This window comes from Gallinula chloropus, assembly GCF_964237585.1.
Source record: "Gallinula chloropus genome assembly, chromosome: 17".
Classification (NCBI taxonomy): Eukaryota; Metazoa; Chordata; class Aves; order Gruiformes; family Rallidae; genus Gallinula; species Gallinula chloropus.
Window position 1 is genome coordinate 14703044 of NC_140102.1, and position 19961 is coordinate 14723004.

The 19961-nt window shown below is 56.6% G+C and overlaps 1 protein-coding gene across 1 annotated transcript in view; it reads left to right on the forward strand.

Annotated features, from left to right (window-relative positions):
- Nucleotides 1-19961, forward strand: part of OSBP2 (oxysterol binding protein 2) — a gene marked incomplete at its 5' end in the record, with an annotated part of 108444 nt that overhangs the window by 64664 nt on the left and 23819 nt on the right. The window contains one exon of the mRNA XM_084272273.1: nucleotides 10768-11018. Within this exon, the coding sequence (XP_084128399.1) occupies nucleotides 10768-11018 (251 nt within the window). The remainder of the gene's footprint in view (nucleotides 1-10767; nucleotides 11019-19961) is intronic.

The following is a 19961-nucleotide window of genomic DNA, read 5'->3' on the forward strand; positions in this document are numbered from 1 at the left end:
TCCACAGGCCCTGGTAGGAGAAGGCAGCTGTGCTGTCCGAGCTGTTGTCCAGAGAAAGGCTCCCAAAGTTTTTAAGCCCATTTTTGTTTCTTACTTATTTTCCCTGATAATTTTTAACCAGATACCTGTGCTGAACTCCCCTTGCCTCAATGATTTAGTGCTACATCCGATTGGAAACCAGAAGCAGTGACTACAGGGGACAGAGTTGTGCTTAGCATGGAGTCATGGGATGACTTTGGTCTGGGGGTCTCTGGTCCACCCCCCTGTACAGGCTTGGGCTGACATCAATCACTGAAATCCCTGCAAAACTCCTTTGTTTCTCTTCTTTCCACACCAACTCTGGCTTTCAGGCAAATTTGACAGGATGTTTTGTGAGGTCTTTGAGCTCTGGGTTTATTCTGTGGAGCCCCATTGCCAGCTGGGGGTCCTCTTGCCCCAGCTCGAGCCCAAAACTCTCTTCCCCCAAAAGTGACTTCAGGAAATGTCGCAGCTTGTCATGAGCAGCCAACATTGGCTATTTTTAGGCCTCCCATTTGCATGATCAGCTTCCCATTTGCATTAGCAGGGAGAATAAATGGTCTTGCCAGGTTGCTGATAATTGCTAAGTGATCACCCAAATTTGGAATGATTTATGAATGATTATTTGCTGTACTATTTTGATGATTAATTTCCAGCCTCATTCTTTATAACCACAAAAGTACTGCCTGCATCTGCAGATGCCATGAGAAATCCATCTCCCTTTTGGCAGCCAGGCTGACTATTAAATATAGATACCCAGGGCCATTTGATATTCATGGCTATTAAAAGTGAGGAAAGCAGATGTGTCTCCTAGAGCCAACGTGGAAATTGCTCCAGTTAGAGAGATGGGCGTTTCCAGGAGATCTGGATAGTCCCAGGTGGAAGAGCTGGCCTTTCTGAACCAAACCCATGGTGTCAGCAGGGAGATGGGTTGATGATGGGATAAATAGGGAGTCTCCTAAGGAGGTGGTCTTGGTTTCCATGGTATTTACTTGTGGAGACATCTGTGAGGAGCAGGGGCTCGGAGCTTTGTCTGGGATGGCCATGGTAGAGGTTGGCTTTGGTGCTTGTGTCCCCATGGACCTCTGCTGCCCTGGGGAGGGAGAAAGGCTCTTACCCAGTGAGTGAGATCTTTATTGTTCATTTAGATACACAACTCCCAGGCAAGGCAGGAGGATGTGCCCAGGAGGTAGAACTGGGAAGGAGGGGGCTGAACATGAAAATTGGCTCTTCCCATGTTGTATTTTGGGGTTGTGCTGTGTCCTGCCCAGCCTGTCCCCATCTCACCTGGTGTTTTCTTTTCATCATCCCCAAACCTGGCAGATGTGCCAGCGTTCCCAGGCACTGGCTCTGGATGGCAGCAGGAGGTAAACTGAGGCAGGGGAATGGTTTAAGTGTGGGTACGATGGGGCCATGCCGGGGCTGCTCCTGTTTGTGGGAGAGACTCCTCCAGCTTGTCCTGGGGTCTGTGTGTCACATGGCATTGCCCTGAGTATCCTTGGATGTGTGGTCCTTCCCTTGAGCATCCTCAGACCTGTGTGGTCCTTCCCTTGAGCATCCTCAGACCTGCGTGGTCCTTCCCTTGAGCATCCTCAGACCTGCGTGGTCCTTCCCTTGAGCATCCTCAGACCTGCGTGGTCCTTCCCTTGAGCATCCTCAGACCTGCGTGGTCCTTCCCTTGAGCATCCTCAGACCTGCGTGGTCCTTCCCTTGAGCATCCTCAGACCTGCGTGGTCCTTCCCTTGAGCATCCTCAGACCTGCGTGGTCCTTCCCTTGAGCATCCTCAGACCTGCGTGGCCCTTCCCTTGAGCATCCTCAGACCCACACAGTCCTTCCCTGTCCTCCTGGCCAGGGTTCCCCAGGCAACTAGGTACAGGACAGTGATTTGAGGGGCAGTGCACTTGTATTCCCCCAGGAGAGGGATGGGGGAGGTAAGGCTCTAGCAGGGACTAATTAAGCCTGTGCCAGACGTCTGAAAGTCAGACATCTGAGTGAGTTGTGTGGGGCTGGCTCTGTCCTCAGAGGAGCAGAGGCTGTTCCTGCCCTGGCAGCTCCCCATGAGCTGTGAGGGTGGGCAATGGGTCTCCTGTTCAGTCCCCCAAAATGAGATGTAGGCACTGATTGAATCCTCCTCTGTAAGTGCTGCAGAGAAATTAGGGTGCTGAGTGTTTGCAGTGACCTGAGGTGATGAACACTGACATTTAGGAGAACCAGGCATGGGCATTTTTTTGGTAGAGATAAAATTTGGCAGTTGTGTGGTAGTGGCTGGTGCCCTGGAAACATCTGAAACAAGTAGGGTTGGGTCAGCTCCTAGAGACAGTGAAGGGGACAGCAGCTCCCAGTCACTGTTCCTGTAACCCTCCCAGTGATGGAGTTGGGGGGGTGTTCCTGAGTGACACGCTTCAGATGCTGAAGGGCCTCCAGGAGACCTGTGGTGACAGCTGTGGGGAGAAGGCTCAGCTGTGGGGTGTGCTGACTTTCCCCTTGGACACTAAAATGGTTGGGAGGCTCCTGAATTCCTGCTGCTGCCTCAGGTGCCTGTTGTATCCTTGTGCTCAGCCTGGGCTGGCTGCTGGCCCCAGATGGGCAGAGTCACCTCCCGGAGTGGCAGCGTGGGGTGGGAAGGACATCACATCACTTCCTCAGCAGTGAGGAAAGCCAATCCTAAAGCCAATCCCTGCCTGTCAGAGCTGGGAGAGCACAGCAGCCGTGGGCTGTCCTGCTTTGGGAGGCTCATTAGCACCGTGGGGTTCATTAAAAGCACCCGTTCTTCCCTCCCCATTTGGTTCAGGTTTGCCCTGGGACTCTTGACACAGTTTGACTGAACCTCCCAGCACCGCTGTGAGGAGCAGTCGGTGTCACACCCGTGCTGTAGCCCCTCTCCGAAGGGCGAGGGGGGGTCGCTGCTGAGCGACACCCAGGGTATTTTGGCAGATGGGTTGTCCTGCTGGGAAGGGGGAGTGGTTTGGGCTGGGGAAGCTGGTGCTGGTGAGATGGCAGCTTTCACCTGCAGAGCATCCTGCTGGGATTTCAGCGCTGCCTCTGGTGGGCTGGGCAGGTTGCACCCGGCTGGGAAAAGGGCTTTTCCATGGCAAGGTGATCCAGTTTAGCTCCCTGCTGAGCCGGTGAGGAGAGTCAAGGGGTTTCCTGCAGCCAGAACACACTCTTGTTGCATGGAGCAGCGGGACTTTGTGGCTTTCCCATCTCCAGCTTTGACTTGCAAGCAGTGCTCTGATGAGCTGATTTGGGGTTTATTTGGGGGAAATGATGGAGTCTCCTCCTTGCCCTTTCATTTCTCAGGCACGCAGGGACTTGCTCCATGTGTTTGGGGCACAGCACCACTGTGATGTCTGTGGTACCACCCCGGGACGATGCATCGCCAGCCGGGATTCTGGGCTGCGGTGCTCCCTGCGCCTTCGGACAGCTCCTTCCCTCCCCTGTCTGAGAGGAAACTGGAGGTGGCTGCTTTGCTGTGGCTCTGATGCCTGGTGCCTCTGCAGCTCCTGAGGTCCTCACGGCCTGGAGCGTGATGCTGAACATGGTGTGTGGCTGGGGGAGGATGTGTTGGGGAGGGAGGGATGCTGTGTGGGTGCTGCTGCACGCCCAGGTCTCAGTGCTCTGGAAGTGGGGCTTGGCAGTGTTTGCAGGTATCATGTGTTGGGGAAACAGTCTCCAGAAGTGGGTGAGGTGAGCTGCAGACAGGAGGCAGGAGTACTCTGGGATGTCTGACATCGCTGAGCATCACCTGCTCCAGGCCCGTTGTCCTCACTCTGATGGCCTCTGCCACGTGTGGGGCTGCTCCAGGACTTGTGAAAGCAGCTGAATCCAGCTTTGCACTTGGGCAGGTGTCTGTAGCAGCCAGGGGGCACAGGGCTGGTGGGCTGGTGACCTGGATGCTTCCAGACTCAGCTCCCTGCACAGCACTGGGCCCTGCTGAGCAGAAAGGCAGCACTGAGATGCCACATCTTCACTGCCCTGGGTGCTGGTGGCTGTGGGGGAACCCAGGGGTACTACCTTAATTAAACTAATATGGGAGGAGAAATTCATGGCCATGGAGGAAGGACAAGGACTTTTTCTGAAAGCCAGAATACCAGGGGTGGGAAGGTTTTTCCACTCACAGGGCAGAGGGAGGAGGTGTGGGGTATAGGAAGAGGACCCAGGGAGGAAGGTGTGTGGTGTGGTGCCACGTAGCTGTGGTGCTTCAGGCTGGAGGCATTGCAGCTGGGCTCTGCTTTGGGAACTTTGCAATAAAAGGTCTCACACTGAACCCTTGAATCCCTTTGCCTCTCCCTGCTCCATCCCCTTCCCCCCCCAAACAGGGTTTTCCCAGCTCTGCCCTTCTGGGGCCAGCACCGAGACAGCCGGGCTGGCAGCAGCAGCACACTGGGGTTGCTCCAGGTCTCCCCAGTGATTTTGGAGTGGATGCACTGTGTGACAGTGCCTCTGGCTCCTGGGCTTTCCCTGTGTGGTGTCACCAGTGCTGGGAAGTGCCCTCATTGTGCCTCCAGCCCGTGGCTTTTCCATTGGCTCTGCAGAATTCACAAGCAATGGGAATTGCTTAGCCAGGGGCAATTTTAGAGGCAGAAAACGGGGGTGTAAAGGGAGTTTCTGCCTTAATGGCCTCCTGGTGAGACACTGCTCTGGGCTCTGAGGTTTCATCTTGCTCTCTGGGCTGAGAAACAAGCCCAGAGAGGTTTATGGCTGATAGCTGCTGATCCATTTTACATAGATTAAATAGCATCACAGCTCCAAAAATAATCTCCCCAGCTTACCGTGAGGCTGGCTGTTCCTATAGCAACTGCTTCATGCCAGTGCCCTGCAAATAAAACCCACAACAGATTGCCCTCAAATTGGTTTGCAAGTCAAAACAAAGTAGGAGAGGTGGATGAAGGGACCCAGCGTGCAGGGGTTTGGGTTTTTAGGGTACACAATGTGTGAAAAATACTAGGGGGGTGTTCCTGGGAGGGGGGGGAGATTCATTCACAGCTGCTGTTATTGGTGCTCTGCTTCTCTCCTACTCGAGCCCTCAGTTGCAGATGTTTCCCATGAGCATTGAGAGCAGCAAGAAATGTGTATCATAAACCAGGGGCTGTTTGTGAAGCCTTCCCAGCACGGGAGGGAGAGGAGGCTTCTGCAGAGCTTGGCTGGTAGGTGGGTTCTTGTGGTGCCCAGAGGCCAGGTACCACAGGCAGAGGGCAAAACTGGGGCTTGAGTCCTGCTCCTGCCTGGCTGATGGCACTTTGCATGCAGGATTAGCCTGAAACCTTTGCCCTCAGGGCTGCCTGTAGCCCAGCATCCCAGTGGGCATCACCTCAGGATGCCAGGAGTGAGCAGAGAGCCCTGCCAGAGCAGTGTGCTCTTGGTGCAGAGCTGTGCTGCAGGTGGGCCAGGGGATGGACTCAAATTGTTGGTGGTCCCATTGTGCTGCTGATGGCAGGGGAGGATCTCCAGGGGATGTGGAGTTTGGGTGGGTTCATCCCACCAGGGCACAGGAGGAAGAACAACCTCAGTGTGTATTTACTGTCTGCCTTTGGCATCTGCCTTCTCAAGTGGCTTTTGTTGGGGCTGCCGTGGAGCCAGGTGAGTTCTGTCTTCAGCTACAGCCTGTCTCGTGGTGGGGAGCAGGGTGAGCCCAAGGGGGATGGGGGGCACCGAGGTTGGGAAGCCCCTGGCAGCCCCCAGAAGGTCTGTTTGCTGCCCTGGGGAGGGTCTTTGCTGCAGAGAGCAGACGGTGGAGCTGCGGCAGCGGCACCGGCTGGCACCCAGTGCGGAGCGGGACGGGGGTCTGGTAGAAGCCTTGCAGGAGTGGGGGATGCACGATGGAGCCCCTGCCCTCTGCAGGGATGGGGGGTGTTGGAGGGTGGCCTGGCTGGAAATGTATGGAAACAGTGTTTGTGTCCTTGGGGGCCCTTCCCTGGGTGAAGGGAGCAGGGAGGCCTCCGCTGGGCTTCCTGCCATCACCAGACCCCCGGACCTGCCCAGCTGGTGAGCGTCAGTCCGAGCTTTGGTGGGATTTTGGGAGCTGCTGGGGCTTGGAGCTGAGGATCCAAAAGGGCCAAACTGGTGAAAGGTGTAAGGGTGACATTCAGGGGTGGAGAGCGCAGGGCATCCCCTCACCACACCAGTTCCAGCAGCTTCCCCCTGCCCTGGCTCATGCTGGAAGCTCCCCCAACTTCAAAGCCTTTGTGACAACTTAATTTGGGTTGGGATGAACTTGAAACCTTTGCAGCAGGAACCTTCTGGGACATGTCTGAGGGTGCTCCCCACCCGTGCAGCCCTTGCTTGGCTGGCTCTGCCATGAGGGTGGGTCTGGGCTGGGGCAGCGATGCTCACCGTGCTGCTCTGCCTCATCCTTCCTTGTGTGTATTGGGAAGTTCACAGCAGAGCCTGGCAGATGTCCCCAGTGTCCTGTCCCATGGCCACACTGGGTCTGTGTCAGGAGCAGCTTTGCTCATGACAAGAGCTGAAGCCATGGGGAAAACAATCAGGAGTTCTGTTTCCCCTCCCTAGTGCCCACATGTTTGGAACCACAAGTTTCCCCTGTTTCAGAGCAGGTTTGTGATCTGAAATCAGAGCAATTAGGACCCCCTGCCCTGTTGGGGAGGCTGCTGGAGTCCTGGATGGTCAGGTTTGCCAGCCTGTGGGCAGGTTTGCTCCTGCAAAGTCCTTGCCCTTGAATGAGGAGCCCTGGACAGTCTCTGTTGCTGTGGGTATCTCCTGACCTTTGGATGGTTTAACCACTCACAACACACCCAAACCTGATTTTTGCCCTGTCCCAGTGGACAGAAAGGCTGGAATGAGGGAAGGGTCCCAGAGACCCTTGGCCATGCTCCAAGGGCAGGGCCTCCAGGTGATGCCTCACACCTCTTCCTGCTTTCTGGGGCTGCTCCTACCCAGAAGCTGTGGGACCAAAGCTGATGCAGATCTGTGAGGCTGCTGGTTGCACAAGGGAAGTGGTGGATTTGGCCCTCCACACATATTTTGGCTTTGGTCAGCTTTTCTTCCAGCTCCTGAGAGAAGGAGTTACAGCACCACCAGTCCTCACACCTCCTTGTCCCTGGGCTGGAGAGCAGCGTGCTGCCAGCAGCCCAGTGCTGCAGGATGCTCACCTGTCCTGCTGAAATCTCTGCAGAGAGTGGAGCAAGCACAGGAGGATGGAGCAGGTGAAACACGAGGGGAATTCCACCCACAGCACTTGGCTGTTTTTCTGTTGGCTGTGGTGGGCTTCACAGGGCTGCACTTTGGGGCTTCCTGGCCCTTTTAGGGTGCTGTTCCTGGCACCTGTAGGGAAAGCCAAGGCTTCATTTGACTTCCTGGCTGTCCTGGAGCCAGGATTTCACAAATAACCACCTTTACAGCCAGAAAACCTCCAGGGAGTGACGTGAGGGCTGAGGAGTTTCCAAGGACTCCCAGTGCCCCACGCTGGTGCTGCTGGAGCGGTGAGGAGAGGAGGCTGTCAGTGCTGGGAGGTGTCCTGGCATTGATCCCAGGTTGGAAAGCTGTCCTGGGAGCTGGTGGCTGTGCTTGGCCCTGGTGGGGTGGACCTGAGGGACAGGAGGGTCTTTGTGTGACAGTTTCTACTTGCTCTGATGTGATTGTGACTGTGGCTCTGTGCTTCCTTCATCCCCCGCTTTGTTCTGAGATAATCAGAGCGAATTACCTGGCTCCAGACATTTGTGTTGTACCCTGAGGCACAAAGGTGACAGTCAGTCCCAGTGTTGGGGTGCTGGGGCTGTGGAGTCAGTGCCAGTTTTGGGGCTGTGCTCCCCAGGGAGGGAGGGAAGGAGCCTCCCATCCTCCACACTGCCCTGAGACAGCACAGCATGGTGCTTCCTCCAGCCTCACAGCCCCATGTGAGGTCTGCAGCCTCCCAGAGGGTCTGACACCCTCTTTTCCCCCGTTTGCTTAGGCAGGAGGAGGAGGAAGGTGGGATCCAGCCCATCAGAATCCCAGTGTGGCCACAACAGCAGCTTTGGGGGTGCCGGGGAGCTGGTGAGGGCTGTTCAGCTCAGCCTGACCGAGCGCCATCACGCCTGGCAGGGTCTGACCCGGGTGCCTTCCCCCTTTCTCCTGGGCTTTGAGGAGTTTATGTAACTCTGCTCAGTGATAAAAAATGGGCCACGGAGCGTTAGTGCCTCCTGGCTGGAGCTGAGCAGGCAGGAGAGGGTCATTACTGCAGCCTTGATAGATGGGCAGCGACGGGGGGGAAGTAATGCCCTGGCACAGGATGGATGGAGCCCGTGTGGTGCCCTCCCTGTGTCGGGGCATTTCTATCACCACCAGAATCCCCAGGCTGTGAGCTGGGCAGAGGAAGGGTTGGGGGGTTTCCATGCTGCCCGAAGCTGGGCAGGCAGATGCTTCCTCCTGCTTGGCCTGGGTTTTGCAGAGAAGGATTTGGGATTTGGTCAGTCCCCTTGAATCCCATAGGGGGTCGTGGTGGTTTTTGACAGTGGTGATAGTTGCCTGACTGGGCTGTGTGCTGAAAGCCAAGGGTGTGTGCTGCTGGGGCGTGTGTGGGGTGAGGGCACAGTGCTGGGGGCACCCTCCAGACCAGCTCTGGAGCGGAGCAGGGCAGCAGCCCCATCGCAGGCTGGAGCTTTGCAAGGTGGAAGTGGTGTCACTGGGCAGGACCTCTGGTGAAAGCTCACCCTGTGGTTGCTGGAGAAGGAGAGATGTGGGGAAAGGACACAGGCTGCCCTGCAAAGCCTCAGTGAGATGGCTCTAAGCAGTGACAGCAGCATGATGTCCCTTTCCTGGAGAGCATCCACTGCACAGCACAGCGTGCTCTGTCCATTGGACACACCAGCTCAGGATGGCTACAAAGACAGAGCTCAGAGTCTGGAGGGGTGTGAATACACCACCTGGGCCCCACAGTGCCCCTGTGAGCCCCAGGATGAAGGACACAGAGGGAGAGATGAACCAGACAGTGTCCCTTGGGCCAGTGTTGGTTACTTTCTGTACTGGTGGAGCAGCTTAAATTTTCTCTCTAAGCCCTGTGCAGTTGGCACACACAGGATGCCTGCGGCATGAGCTCGTGCCACGGCTGCAGTACCAGGGATGGAGCCTTCAAATCCCGTGTGTTCCTGTTCTCCTGCCCCTGCCTGGCTCCTCCACGTGTTTCCAAAGCACTGGGCCTGTCCCCTAGAGCCGTGCAGCTCTTTCCCTGGGAGCTGGCTGTGCCCTCAGCGCCTTGGCTGGCTGCTCACCTCCTTTGGGGAGGTCTTGGTTGGCTTCTCATGGGTGCAAGGAATGCTGGCACTGATGGGTTATTTATTCCTTTTCACCTCCTGGCTTTTAAATTGGAGGTTTGTGTGCTGTGGGTGCTCAGGGCTGGGCTGTGCACAGACCAGGGGTTGCACTGTGAGATGCTGCCCTGATGCATCACGAGCTGCTGCATTTGACCCCATTTCCCAGCAGGACTTTGTCTTCTCTTGTCATCCTGGGGCAGCTGGGGAGGATCTCACAGTGCAGGACAAGCCTTGTCCCATTGCATCCTCTTGGGGTGGCTCACAGCATGGTGCTGTGCTCTGCTCCTGTGCCAGGTTCATTGTCCTTTCCTGTCTCCCAGCTTGTGCTTAGGAACCCCGTGTTGGTGCTGGTATGTGAAGGGTGCTGTGTGTGTCATTCTCCTTAGCTGGCCTGAGAGCAGCAAAGCTGATAGGAGCAACAGCTGAACGTCACTCCTGATACCTACAGTGCTTCAGAAGGTCTTACAAATGAGCCAAGACTAAAACCCAAACACCCACCTCTCAGTGAAAAGGGCTTTTCTCCTTCCCTCGCAGCACGAGAAGGTGATGTGTTAGACCCCTAACAAGGTGTCCTCAAGCTCTGTGCTTTGCAGCATCACAGCTCTCAGCCTGGTGTGGGGGGGCTTCCTCATCCCCACCCAGCCCTCCCAGAGAAGCTGTACTTAGTGATCCCCATCTCTTTTTAATCAAGAAAGAGATGATTGAGGAGGGGAGGTGCGGGGCTGCTCTGTGCAGTGGTTTTGGGGCGCTCCTGGAGAAATCTTGGCTGAACTTTGAACACAAGGATGGGGTGCAGACCGTGTGTGGGATCTCCCCTGCTCTGGCTTTTTCTGTTTGCTTTGGGCAGTGGTGGCCCTGGAGCCACTCACCTCCTCTGCCTTCCCTGGGGAGTGCTGGGGTGAGCTGAAGAAGTGCTGTCTTACACTCGCTGCTGGGTTTGGGGTTGGCTTCCTGGTTTTAAGTGTTGTGGAGTTGTAGCAGTAGTATGTGTGCTGTACCTAAGATGCTGATCGTGGAGTTTTCTGCCCTCTGAAGGTGTGAGGATGGTTTGGGGTGAAGGCTGCTACTCTCCCCTGTGGTTTTGTGACCTTTGCCTTGGGTGAAATACTTTCACCTGCCCAGATCAGATGTCACAGAGCCTCACAAGATTTGCTCCCACTTCAGGGTGTGCTGATGCTGTACCCGGTTCGTGTAGCCCTGCGTGGAGAGTTTAGGGGGGTGGCCCTGGCACCCCATGCCACCCCCCATCCCTCAGCCTTAGCATCCCTCAACCCAGTGATGTCCCTTGGGACACCTCAGCGGGGCTCTGCGCGATGTCCCGCGCTGCTCCTCCACCCCGCACTCCGCTCCCAGGGACCCCAATCTCACGCAGAGCTGCCTGTGCGCGGGGAGGCAGGAGGTCCCGCTGCCCGCGCCGCTGGCGGGTTAGTATGGTCCAGGGGTAACCATGGAAACTGGGTTGTATTTTTTTTCTCCCCCCCTCCATCCCTCCCTTTGCAGATGACTCGGGTGACGAGGAGCCCGCCTCGCAGTCAGACAAGAGCGAGCTGCACGGCACGTTGAAAACCCTCTCGAGTAAGCTGGAGGATCTGAGCACTTGCAATGACCTGATCGCCAAGCACGGGGCCGCCCTGCAGCGCTCGCTCAGCGAGCTGGAGAACCTGAAGCTGCCGGCCGAGAGCGGCGAGAAGATCAAGGCGGTGAACGAGCGAGCCACCCTCTTCCGCATCACCTCCAATGCTATGATCAACGTAAGTGCTGCTGCCTGAGCCGCCGTGTTCCGAGGAGGCAGAGGGAGAAGCGCTTTCCTCCTCCTCCTTCTCCTCCTCCTCCTCCTCCTCCTTCTCTCTCTCTCTCCATCATCCTTCCCTCCTGTGTGACCCTGTTTTCTCCCCATTCACTGGCTTTATGCTCTCTGCTGGGCTCGGGCACTCGCCGCTGGCTCCGTGTCGGCTCAGTGCCGCCGTGAGGGAATGGGAAGTTGGGAAAGGGCAGCCTGGGGAGCGAGCATGGGCGTGTGTAATCCCCCCAAGACACAGGTCTGCTGGATCCTTAGTGTGCTTTGGATACCCCAAATTAGGACTTTTTGGGCATAAAGCTGGGTGACAGCAGAGGTTTGGGGTGCACAGGGGCTTTCAGCTGTGCCGGGTGGTGCCTTTCAGCCTGGCACAACAGTCTGCAGCCTGTTTGCCCACTGCTGATTCAGACCCACATCCCCACGTCGCTTCCATCCTCATCGACTTCCATGAAGCTGCCCGTGTTCTACACGACTGGGGGATTTAACCCCCTCGGGGTCTGTGAGCTGTCTTGGTGCCAGCTGCGCTCTCACAGACCCGTCAGTTGGAGGTCATGAAGAACGTGCTGGCAGCGACGCTGCTCCCTGCCTAGTGCTACGTGACGCTGCTTTCTGATTATGTTTTTGGACATCTTCTGTTTGGGGTGTGGATCTGTCTCCATCACAGTGAGACAGCCCTTCCCAAGGAGCCTGATTTTCCCCGGTGAGCTTTGGGGAGGCAAAGAGAGAGTCAAACTTCATAAAATATTTAAAGCAAAAGCAAAAAAAACCCCTAAAATATAAACAAACCCCAAGTGCACCCGAAAGCCTCACAGACCTGGAATAACAGATGAAGGCAGAGCTGGGGGAATTGTGAATGGAGCAGTGCTGTCTCAGTGCTGTCCCAGCCCTGAGCAAAAGGGGGTTGTGTGCTGTTTTATGTGAGCTTTTGAAAATAATAGTAGTAGTAATAATAATAATGATAATAATGATAATAATGATAATAATGATAATGATAATAATAATAATAATAATAATAATAATAATAATAATAATAATAATAATAATAATAATAATAATAATAGCAGCCCTGTGGTCACAGCATCCTCTCTGTCCTCCCTCTCTTGTGGGATTTTGTAGCCATGAGAGGGGAAAAAGGGCTTCCTGAGACAGCATCTTGTGTTTTGGAGCAGCTTTGGGGCTGCCTGTGCAGCGCTCTCCCCGCAGAGACTCAGGGGAAGTTTTCGGACGGCAGTGTGTCGCGAGCGGCGCGAGGCAACAGCAGAGCCCTCAGCACTGCCAGGAGCAGCGGGGTTTTGCTGTTAGAAGGCAGATCAGCGATGGGATGTGGGCAGGGAATTGCTGAGGAGAGGATTTCTCCAGCAGCCTTTTGAGAAGGGATGAGCAGAGCAGTATTTGCCGTGTCCAGCCCAGAGAGGAGGAGGCTGCGATGTTGCGACGTGATAGAAGCGTGAGCGAAGCTGTCTGGATGGTGGGAAACAACACAAAACCTGTTGTGAAGGGAAAAAACCAGTAGAAACAGGGTTTGTGCAAGACACCAGGCAGGTAAGAAGGACAGGGAGGGAGCAAGGCATGTGTTTTTGGGTGGGTGTGAGAGGTCCCTCTGTGAGAGCATCTTGTTGTACTGCAGCTCGCGACTGAGCGTCTCAAGGACACGTCCAAAGGGGAAAGGCTGGAGCATGGAGGAAGCAGGACAGGAGCGGAGTGGCAGCTCTGGGGTCATGGTGGCAACTTCCTGGCTTGCTCATGAGCCTGTTGTTTTGGGGAGAGGTGATGGAGCTGTGGGCAGGGTGACGTTAACCCCCGTGAATCAGCGACGCTTTGGGGGACGCTGGATTCGAAAGGCAGGAGGAGGCTGAGCAGGGCGGGGTTGTGGGGGCCAGGAGGGAGGGGGACCCACCCCATCACTGTGGGCTGCTGCTCCCTTTTCCTTCACAGAGCCCTTTTCCACCTTGATTTATCTTTTTCTCTGTGGGGTGATGCCTTCTGTGAGGTGCTGGGCAGGACCCTTTTGTGGGGTGGGGGAGTGGCTCTGTGCTGGGCGAAGGTCCTGAAGTCTTCTGCATGGAAACAGGAACCATCACTGCAGGGAGGCACGAGGTGTCTCTGGGCAGTAGGTGACAATTCACCCTGGTCCTGCCCACCTCAGTCCCCGTGGGATTCTCAGCACACCATGTCCCAGGGAGCACAGGGGGCTTTTGAAGGGCCCATAGTTCTTCACAGGAGAAATGAAACTCTCTGTGGTGGCCATCTTTCCTCCAGAGGGCTCCCAGCCCATCCTGATGGATGCTCCACATGTTTCAGTTACCGTCCCGAGGAGTTTTCGGGGGGAGTTCAAACCTGTGACCAGTCTCTCCCAGGAGCTGCTCCTCCCCTGTTGCTGTGCTGGGCTCACTGGGGCAGGGTCCTGCTCTGGCTGGGACCCAGCCAGCAGGCAGGGGACAGGGCAGGGCTGGACCTGGCTGCCTGCAAGGAAGGGCTGGGTGCTCCAGGGCCGGCGCTTGCCGCTTCCACCCATCCATCCATCCATCCGCCGCGATCCGATTATGTAAATGCCCCCGGAGCCTTGGGGAGTGGCAGCCAGCAAGTAGAAATAAATAAATACATATGTAAATGAAAGAGCTGCTCTGTGAAGGTGACCTCCTCACTGTGTGCTCCTGGTGCTGCCTCAGCCCACTCCGGGTGCTTCTCCTCTGGAGATCAAAGGCAAAGCGGCTCCTGCTGCCCCTGGGTGAGTGATGCTCCAGATGAGGCGGAGTGGGACGTGCTGGAGCTTTGTGTTACAGGTGAGGATCTCAAACACAGAGGGACTGAATGTTGCAGGGCTTAAATTTAAGCTCAGACCTCTTTGAGCCAGCCCTTCATTCTGTTCCTGTCCGAACCTGGGTATCTCCTGTAATGCCACACCAAGGAGGACTCACCAGGACCAAGATGCCCAGTGTGAGCAGAGGATGAGGAGCGATGAGGAGGACGCGCAGGAACTGGAGTCACAATCTGCTCTGTGGGAGGAGTGGGATGTACATAAAAATAAGAAGCAACAAATGAAAGAGATAATTAGAGGAATGGAGCTGAGGAGTGCGGGGCTGAGTTGTGTAGTGTGGGCCAAGGACCTGGGAAAGCTCCTGTCGCAGGATTTAGCAGCAGACAGCAGGCTGATGCGCTGAGGAAACCAGTTTGGGCGTCAGGAAGAGCTCTCAGGGCTGTGGGTGGTGCTGGAAATAAGTTTTGACTGGGAATGGGGTTTGCTGTGGCAGAGCTGGAGGTGGCTGAACTGGGGGTGTGAGTGTGCAGTAGCCGTGCTCGTCTTCTGGCTGGCTCCACGCTGTGGACCCCATCACATCAGCAAAGAACATCCTTAACCCTCTGAACTTGCACCAAGGGGGTATAAGTACACAAAAGGCAGTGCTGGCATCAGACTGGTTCTGAGCCACAGGCTGTTGAAGCCTCTCTGGGGTGCCCAGCAGCATCCCTGGCAGCATTTCTCCCTTGGAGCCCCCCTGTGCCACGTGCTGCTGGCTTGAGCAGCTGCTGACTTTGCTGCTGGCCTCAAGAAGTGCTGAGGCTCCTCTGCCCCCCTGGGGACAGTGCAGTGATTAATCCCTACTCCTAAAACTGTTTCCATATTAAACTGGGCTGATGCTGAGCATGTGCTCTGAGCAGCATCAGGTTCACCCAAGCAGCCTTGAGCCTGGAGTATGGCTTTTCACGGTGCCTCTCGGTGAGACGCTGGCTGCTGTGTGTGTCTGTGCTTGCAGGGTGGCTTCAAGCTGGTAGGAGATGAGGGCCTGGGGTCCCTCCCAGGGTCAGGTCCTGGGCTGACTGTGTGTGTGGTCAGGGTGATGCTGCTGCTGCAAACCTGGCTGGGCCCTGGCACAGTTGACTGCTGGGATGGGGTGGGCATGCAGTGCGGTCCCTCAGGGTCCCTGGACACATTGCAGGCGCAGGCAGGGTGATTGACCCCAGCACAGAGCTCCTGGTAGGAATAGCAGCCTGCTGGGCTCCTCCCAGTTTGCACCAGTGCTGCCAGTGCGGAGCCCTCCACCCTCTGCGTCCTTACAGCACAGGGGTTAATTCAGGCTCTGCAGCAAGCCAACACTGGCTTCAACCCCTGGGTTTGCTTTGTTAGTGGCAGGGATTGTCCCCAACTGCCCTCAGCATCCCTGAGCAGATGCTCTGCTGCCTAAAATCAGAGCAAAGCCCTGCAGCAGGGCAGCGCTTCCCTTCCCTGTGCCTATTGCAATGGTGATGGCACAGGAGGAGCCCGTTTTTGCATGTCTGTGTTAATTATCTGTGCTGTGCTAACGACACACACACTGAGCAGCACATTGAAACCATGTCACCGACCCAGAAAAGCCCCTGGATGGGGATTAAATCTCTAACCCAGCCCTAATCCTGGCTGGAGGAGAACACTGTCCTGGGGGTCCGTGCGTGCCCGGTGGTTGTGCTGTGGATCTGCCATGCTGAGGAGGAATTAACTGGTGGGTGCTGTTCCCTGGGGGAGGTGGGGAAGGCTGAGGGGTGGCACCCTGGAGCCCATTCCTGCCTGCACGGCTGCTGGAGTGGGGCTGGGAGCTGGGGGAGCGGAGATGTGGAGATGCAGAGCCCAGCCCCTGCACTCAAAGCTGCTGAGGCTTTCTCTGGAACATCCTGTGTTGCTTCTCTGATTTGGAGGTGTGAGGGTACCTCTGATTGGATCTGTTCAGACAGGCCATGCGTTCCTCTGGCTCCCTGTGTGGTTGACATCGTAGTCATCATCATTGTCATCATCATCATCATCGTCGTCGTCGTCTGAGTCCTTCCTGAGTGAGATGACATCACTCAGACCTCACATGTGTCATGCCAGCTGGGGCTGGTGGCTGGTGCTCCTGCAGACCACTGGCGTTAACCTCAGCGTGCCGTGAGGCTTCTCACCTCTCCTCCTCTTCCTCCTCGTGTTCGTGCGGCTTCGGGCTCCCTCCTGGGCCATCCCTCAGAGCCTCGTGCGAGCTGATGGGGACACAGCAGTCACTAGCACCAGGCACTGCTTCTCACTGCTCTGCCCTCCTGCTTTGGTGGCCAAGAGCTGTCACGTCCCCACGGCAGCTTCAGAGGCCAGGTGGGAGCGTGTGTGCCAGGGCAGCGTGGCTGCTTGTCAGTAGACTTGGCACGCTGGGGACAGGCAGTGTGGTGTCAGCGATGCAGGCTGTGGGTCAAGGCCAGGTTGGATGGGGCCCTGGGCAACCTTGTGTAGCTCCAGGCCTGCCTGTGGCAGGGGGGTTGGAGCTGTGTGATCCTTGGGGTCCCTTCCAACCCAGACCAGGCGTGCTTCTGTGATGCACAGCTCTGCCCACCCATGCAGGCATTGCTGCCCGTGCTGAACGCAGCGCTGTGCCCGGGTGAGCCCTGCCCACACCCCGGGCAATCCTCAGGCAGCTGCTGTGTGCCTGTGATGCTGCTTGTTGGCACCTCAGGCATGGGATGGGATGTGGGGAAGGGGCAAAGAGTGGTGGGCTGATCCCTTCTGGGGTTCTGCCCCTGGTATCACAAGGGCTGTGCTGGGCTCTTGCCTGGGCTGACGTGCTGAGATGCTTCTGCCAGCGTGTGTCAAAGGAGAGGGCACTGGGATGGCGGCACCGCGCTGCTGCGGGTTTGCCCAGCAGGAAGTTACGGCACTGGGAGAGGAGTGGGGTGGGGGGTGCTGCCACAAAAAGAGCTGCTACCCACAGCTCCTGCAGCTCTTCTGCAGCAGAGAGGTTTGCAAAGGCATCGCAGGAGGCTGAAACCTCATACAGACTGAAGCAGCTTCCTCCAGATCCCAGGGTCAGAGCTGCCCGTGGGCAACGCCAGCTGCTCGCTGCCACGCGGACAGGGACAGATGCTGTTCCAGCCTGGAGTTTGCTCCATCAGGCAGAGGAGAAGAGAAAAACCCGGTGAGAGCCTCATTCAGCCTTTCTTTGTGAGAGCTGTTTGCAGGCTCCCTGAGCAGTCCTGAGCTGGGATTGGGTCTCCAGGCACCCCAAAAGTGGAGGCTGCCCACTCTCATGGCATTGGGTCACTTTGCAAGCCCCCTGTGAGTGTCCCCATGCTGCTGCTGCTGCCATGACTGTTTATTGAGAGCAGGGAAACACTGCAAGGGGATGATTCAGTGCCGGCCTCTGCAGCAGGAGGTCCCACTGTGAGGTCTCAGTTGTCCCTGTGTGTCTTCTGTACTGGCCCTGGTGCATCCTCAGCACGATGCCTTGCCCCACCAGACCCTCTGCTCAGCGAGGTTTGGGGTGGAAGGGGGCAGCGCTGCCCTGTGCTGAAGCACCCAGCACATCTCTTAATGTCAGAGCACAGTGTGTTGGAATTGAGACCCTGCTCCTTCCCTGGGGGGCTCCCAGGAGGTGTCACTGCCATCCCCAGCCCCTGGGGACTGTTGGCTTTGGCATCTCCTTGGAGCCCTGGTTGAATTTCCCTTGGTCGTGCTGCACACACGATGCCAAGGGGTTGGTAGCCGCCATACAGGCTGCATGGGGATGGGATTAAGGGGCCTGTTAACACAGCCAGGCTGGTGGATTTGCCACTGTCTCCCCCTAATCCTCCCTTATCACACAGGGGGGATTACACGTCTGTCATGGCACTGGCTGCAGGCGGGGTCTGGCTGTCGTGCCAGCACCGCTCACGGATTCCTCTGCCGCTCTGGGGTAAGGTCCTCCTTATTGGGGGGATGGTCTGGGCATGGTGTGTTTGGGTGGTTGAGAGTGAGAGGCCCCAAGTAACATGACTGACTGATAAAACTCCTGGAGACACCACCATGGGACCAGCCATGCATTCCACCCAAGGGCGGGTGTCTCCATCCTGGGTGTCTGTTTGCCACGCAGTCCTCAGAGAGGAATGGGCGCTGCTGGGGCACAAGGTGCTCCCTGGACTGGGACCGTGGGTGCTTTGGGGAGCACCTTGGCCTTGGGATCCTGCTGGGATGCTGGGCTGGAGCGTGCTCTGCTCTTGTGGCTTCCCACTCCCCATTGAGGCACCAGTGAGCTTTTCCACCTCTGTGTGTTTCTGTGGCACTTGTTCCTCCTGCACTCAGGGCTCCTTCTGTAACATCTACAGGTGTGGAAAGAAAAGCAATAATAGGGAGTGGGAGGATTATTGGCTGCACCCTTCCCATTTTTATGCCATGCCACTTTATTTTTGAGGGGGCACTGTGTCCTGGTGAGGCTCAGCCCAACCTTTCAGCCCCAATTGTTGTCTCAGGGACAGGCAGCTCTGCTCTGAGCAGCCAGGATGCTCATGAGCTGGTTGAAGGTCACTCCAAGGATTTGGGGCAGACCTGCTGGTGGTCAGGCACTGTGTGTGTGTTGGGCTGGATGTGTCCCAGCACTGCTGGTTCTGCTGCTGGCTGGCCAGCCTGGCCTCAGGCCACTGGCTGTGGGCACTATGGCTGTCACAGTGCCCAAAGCCACAGCTCGATGCCATCCAACCTCTTGTGTGAGATGGTTTGGGATTCAGGGTGGCTCCATCCTTGTGTTTTCCTTCTTCACTTTCTCCTCAGAGTATTTCAGGGGCTGGGAAGGACAAATAAACCCTCTCTGGGTGCAAATCTGCAGCCTCTCCCACCGCTCTGAATCCAGACTGCTGATGCTTAAGCCGTGCGGTGCAGCTGGAGCGCTGACACCGTGTGAACGTGTCCAGAGCTGCAAAGCGGATCAGAAAGGGCCCTTCCCTTGGTGGGGAGGGGGGGTTGCTGTGCAGCAAGCAGCAGCAGCAGTGCAGATGTGTCCCTGGGTTTTGATGACTCCAGGAAGGAAGGCAGCACTTATCTCTGAGGCAGCAGGCAGCATGGAGAGGGCTCCTTCCCCAGGTGGGTGAAGTGACGGTGTTTCCTCCTCTTGTGTCACTCCTGAGCCATGACGTGGTCCTTGTCCTGTGTGGGTGAAGGAAGAGCCTGACTCTGTCCCACAGCAGCAGGCACTCCCCTGGCAGGTTGTTCCCTCCCCAAAGGTTAGATTGGCAGGGATGCTCCTCTGGGATGCTCACAGGGATACCACCATCCCTCAGCAGCATCAGAGGTGGCGAAATTCCCCTCCTTGCTAGGACACATCCCTGAGAGGTTGTCACCCCTGCTGGTTCAGACCTTGGGGCAGAGATCTGGCACAGCCTGATGAGATCATTTACACTTTCAAGCTAATTAACTCCATCTCTGTGTCCTGTATGTCTGGTATTGACTGTTTGCTCCTGCTGGGGACCTGGGAGTGTTGGGGACCTGGGAGTGTGTGGCTCTGCGGGGCTGCCTGCGGCCAGGTGCCTTGGTGGGATGCTGCTGACCTCCAGCAATCACTGTCAGCTGCATAAGCCATCTGTGGGCTGTTACCCATGTTCCTATTAGCCTGTGACAAGCTGTGAAATGTGGTGTATTTGCCGTGACAAATGTGTGGAAGGTGCTAAATTTGCCCATTGTGGCAGCAGCTGCTGGGTGCAGGGACAGGCCACAGGGCTGGTGGCACCACATCTCCCCTGCTGCTTCTCCCTGGCAGGGGCTGGGTGGCACCTTGTTGCTTCTGTGGAGCTTTCAGGAGCATCAGTGGTGCTTTTCCATGGGAATGTGCTCCTTTGGCTATGCTGGCTGTGCCTCCTTGACTCAGCAGTGATCTGCAGTGACCCAGCACTGGATTAGGACCTGCTGCAGTGACTTGGTCCATCCACAGAGAGGAGGGGAACCCCCTTCTGTCCCCCCTGCCAATCCCTCACAGGTAACACTGGGCTCCCCTGGGTTGGCTTTTGTCTGCAGCCACTGGTGACCTGCCAGGATTGTGAGAGAAGTGATGGGTGTGGGCTGGGGGGCTCAGGGGTGGCTGAGCAGCTTGCTCTGGGCATGGCTTGGCCACTGCTCTCCAGCCCTGGCTGTCCAGCTCTGACTCTGTGACAAAAGCTGTGC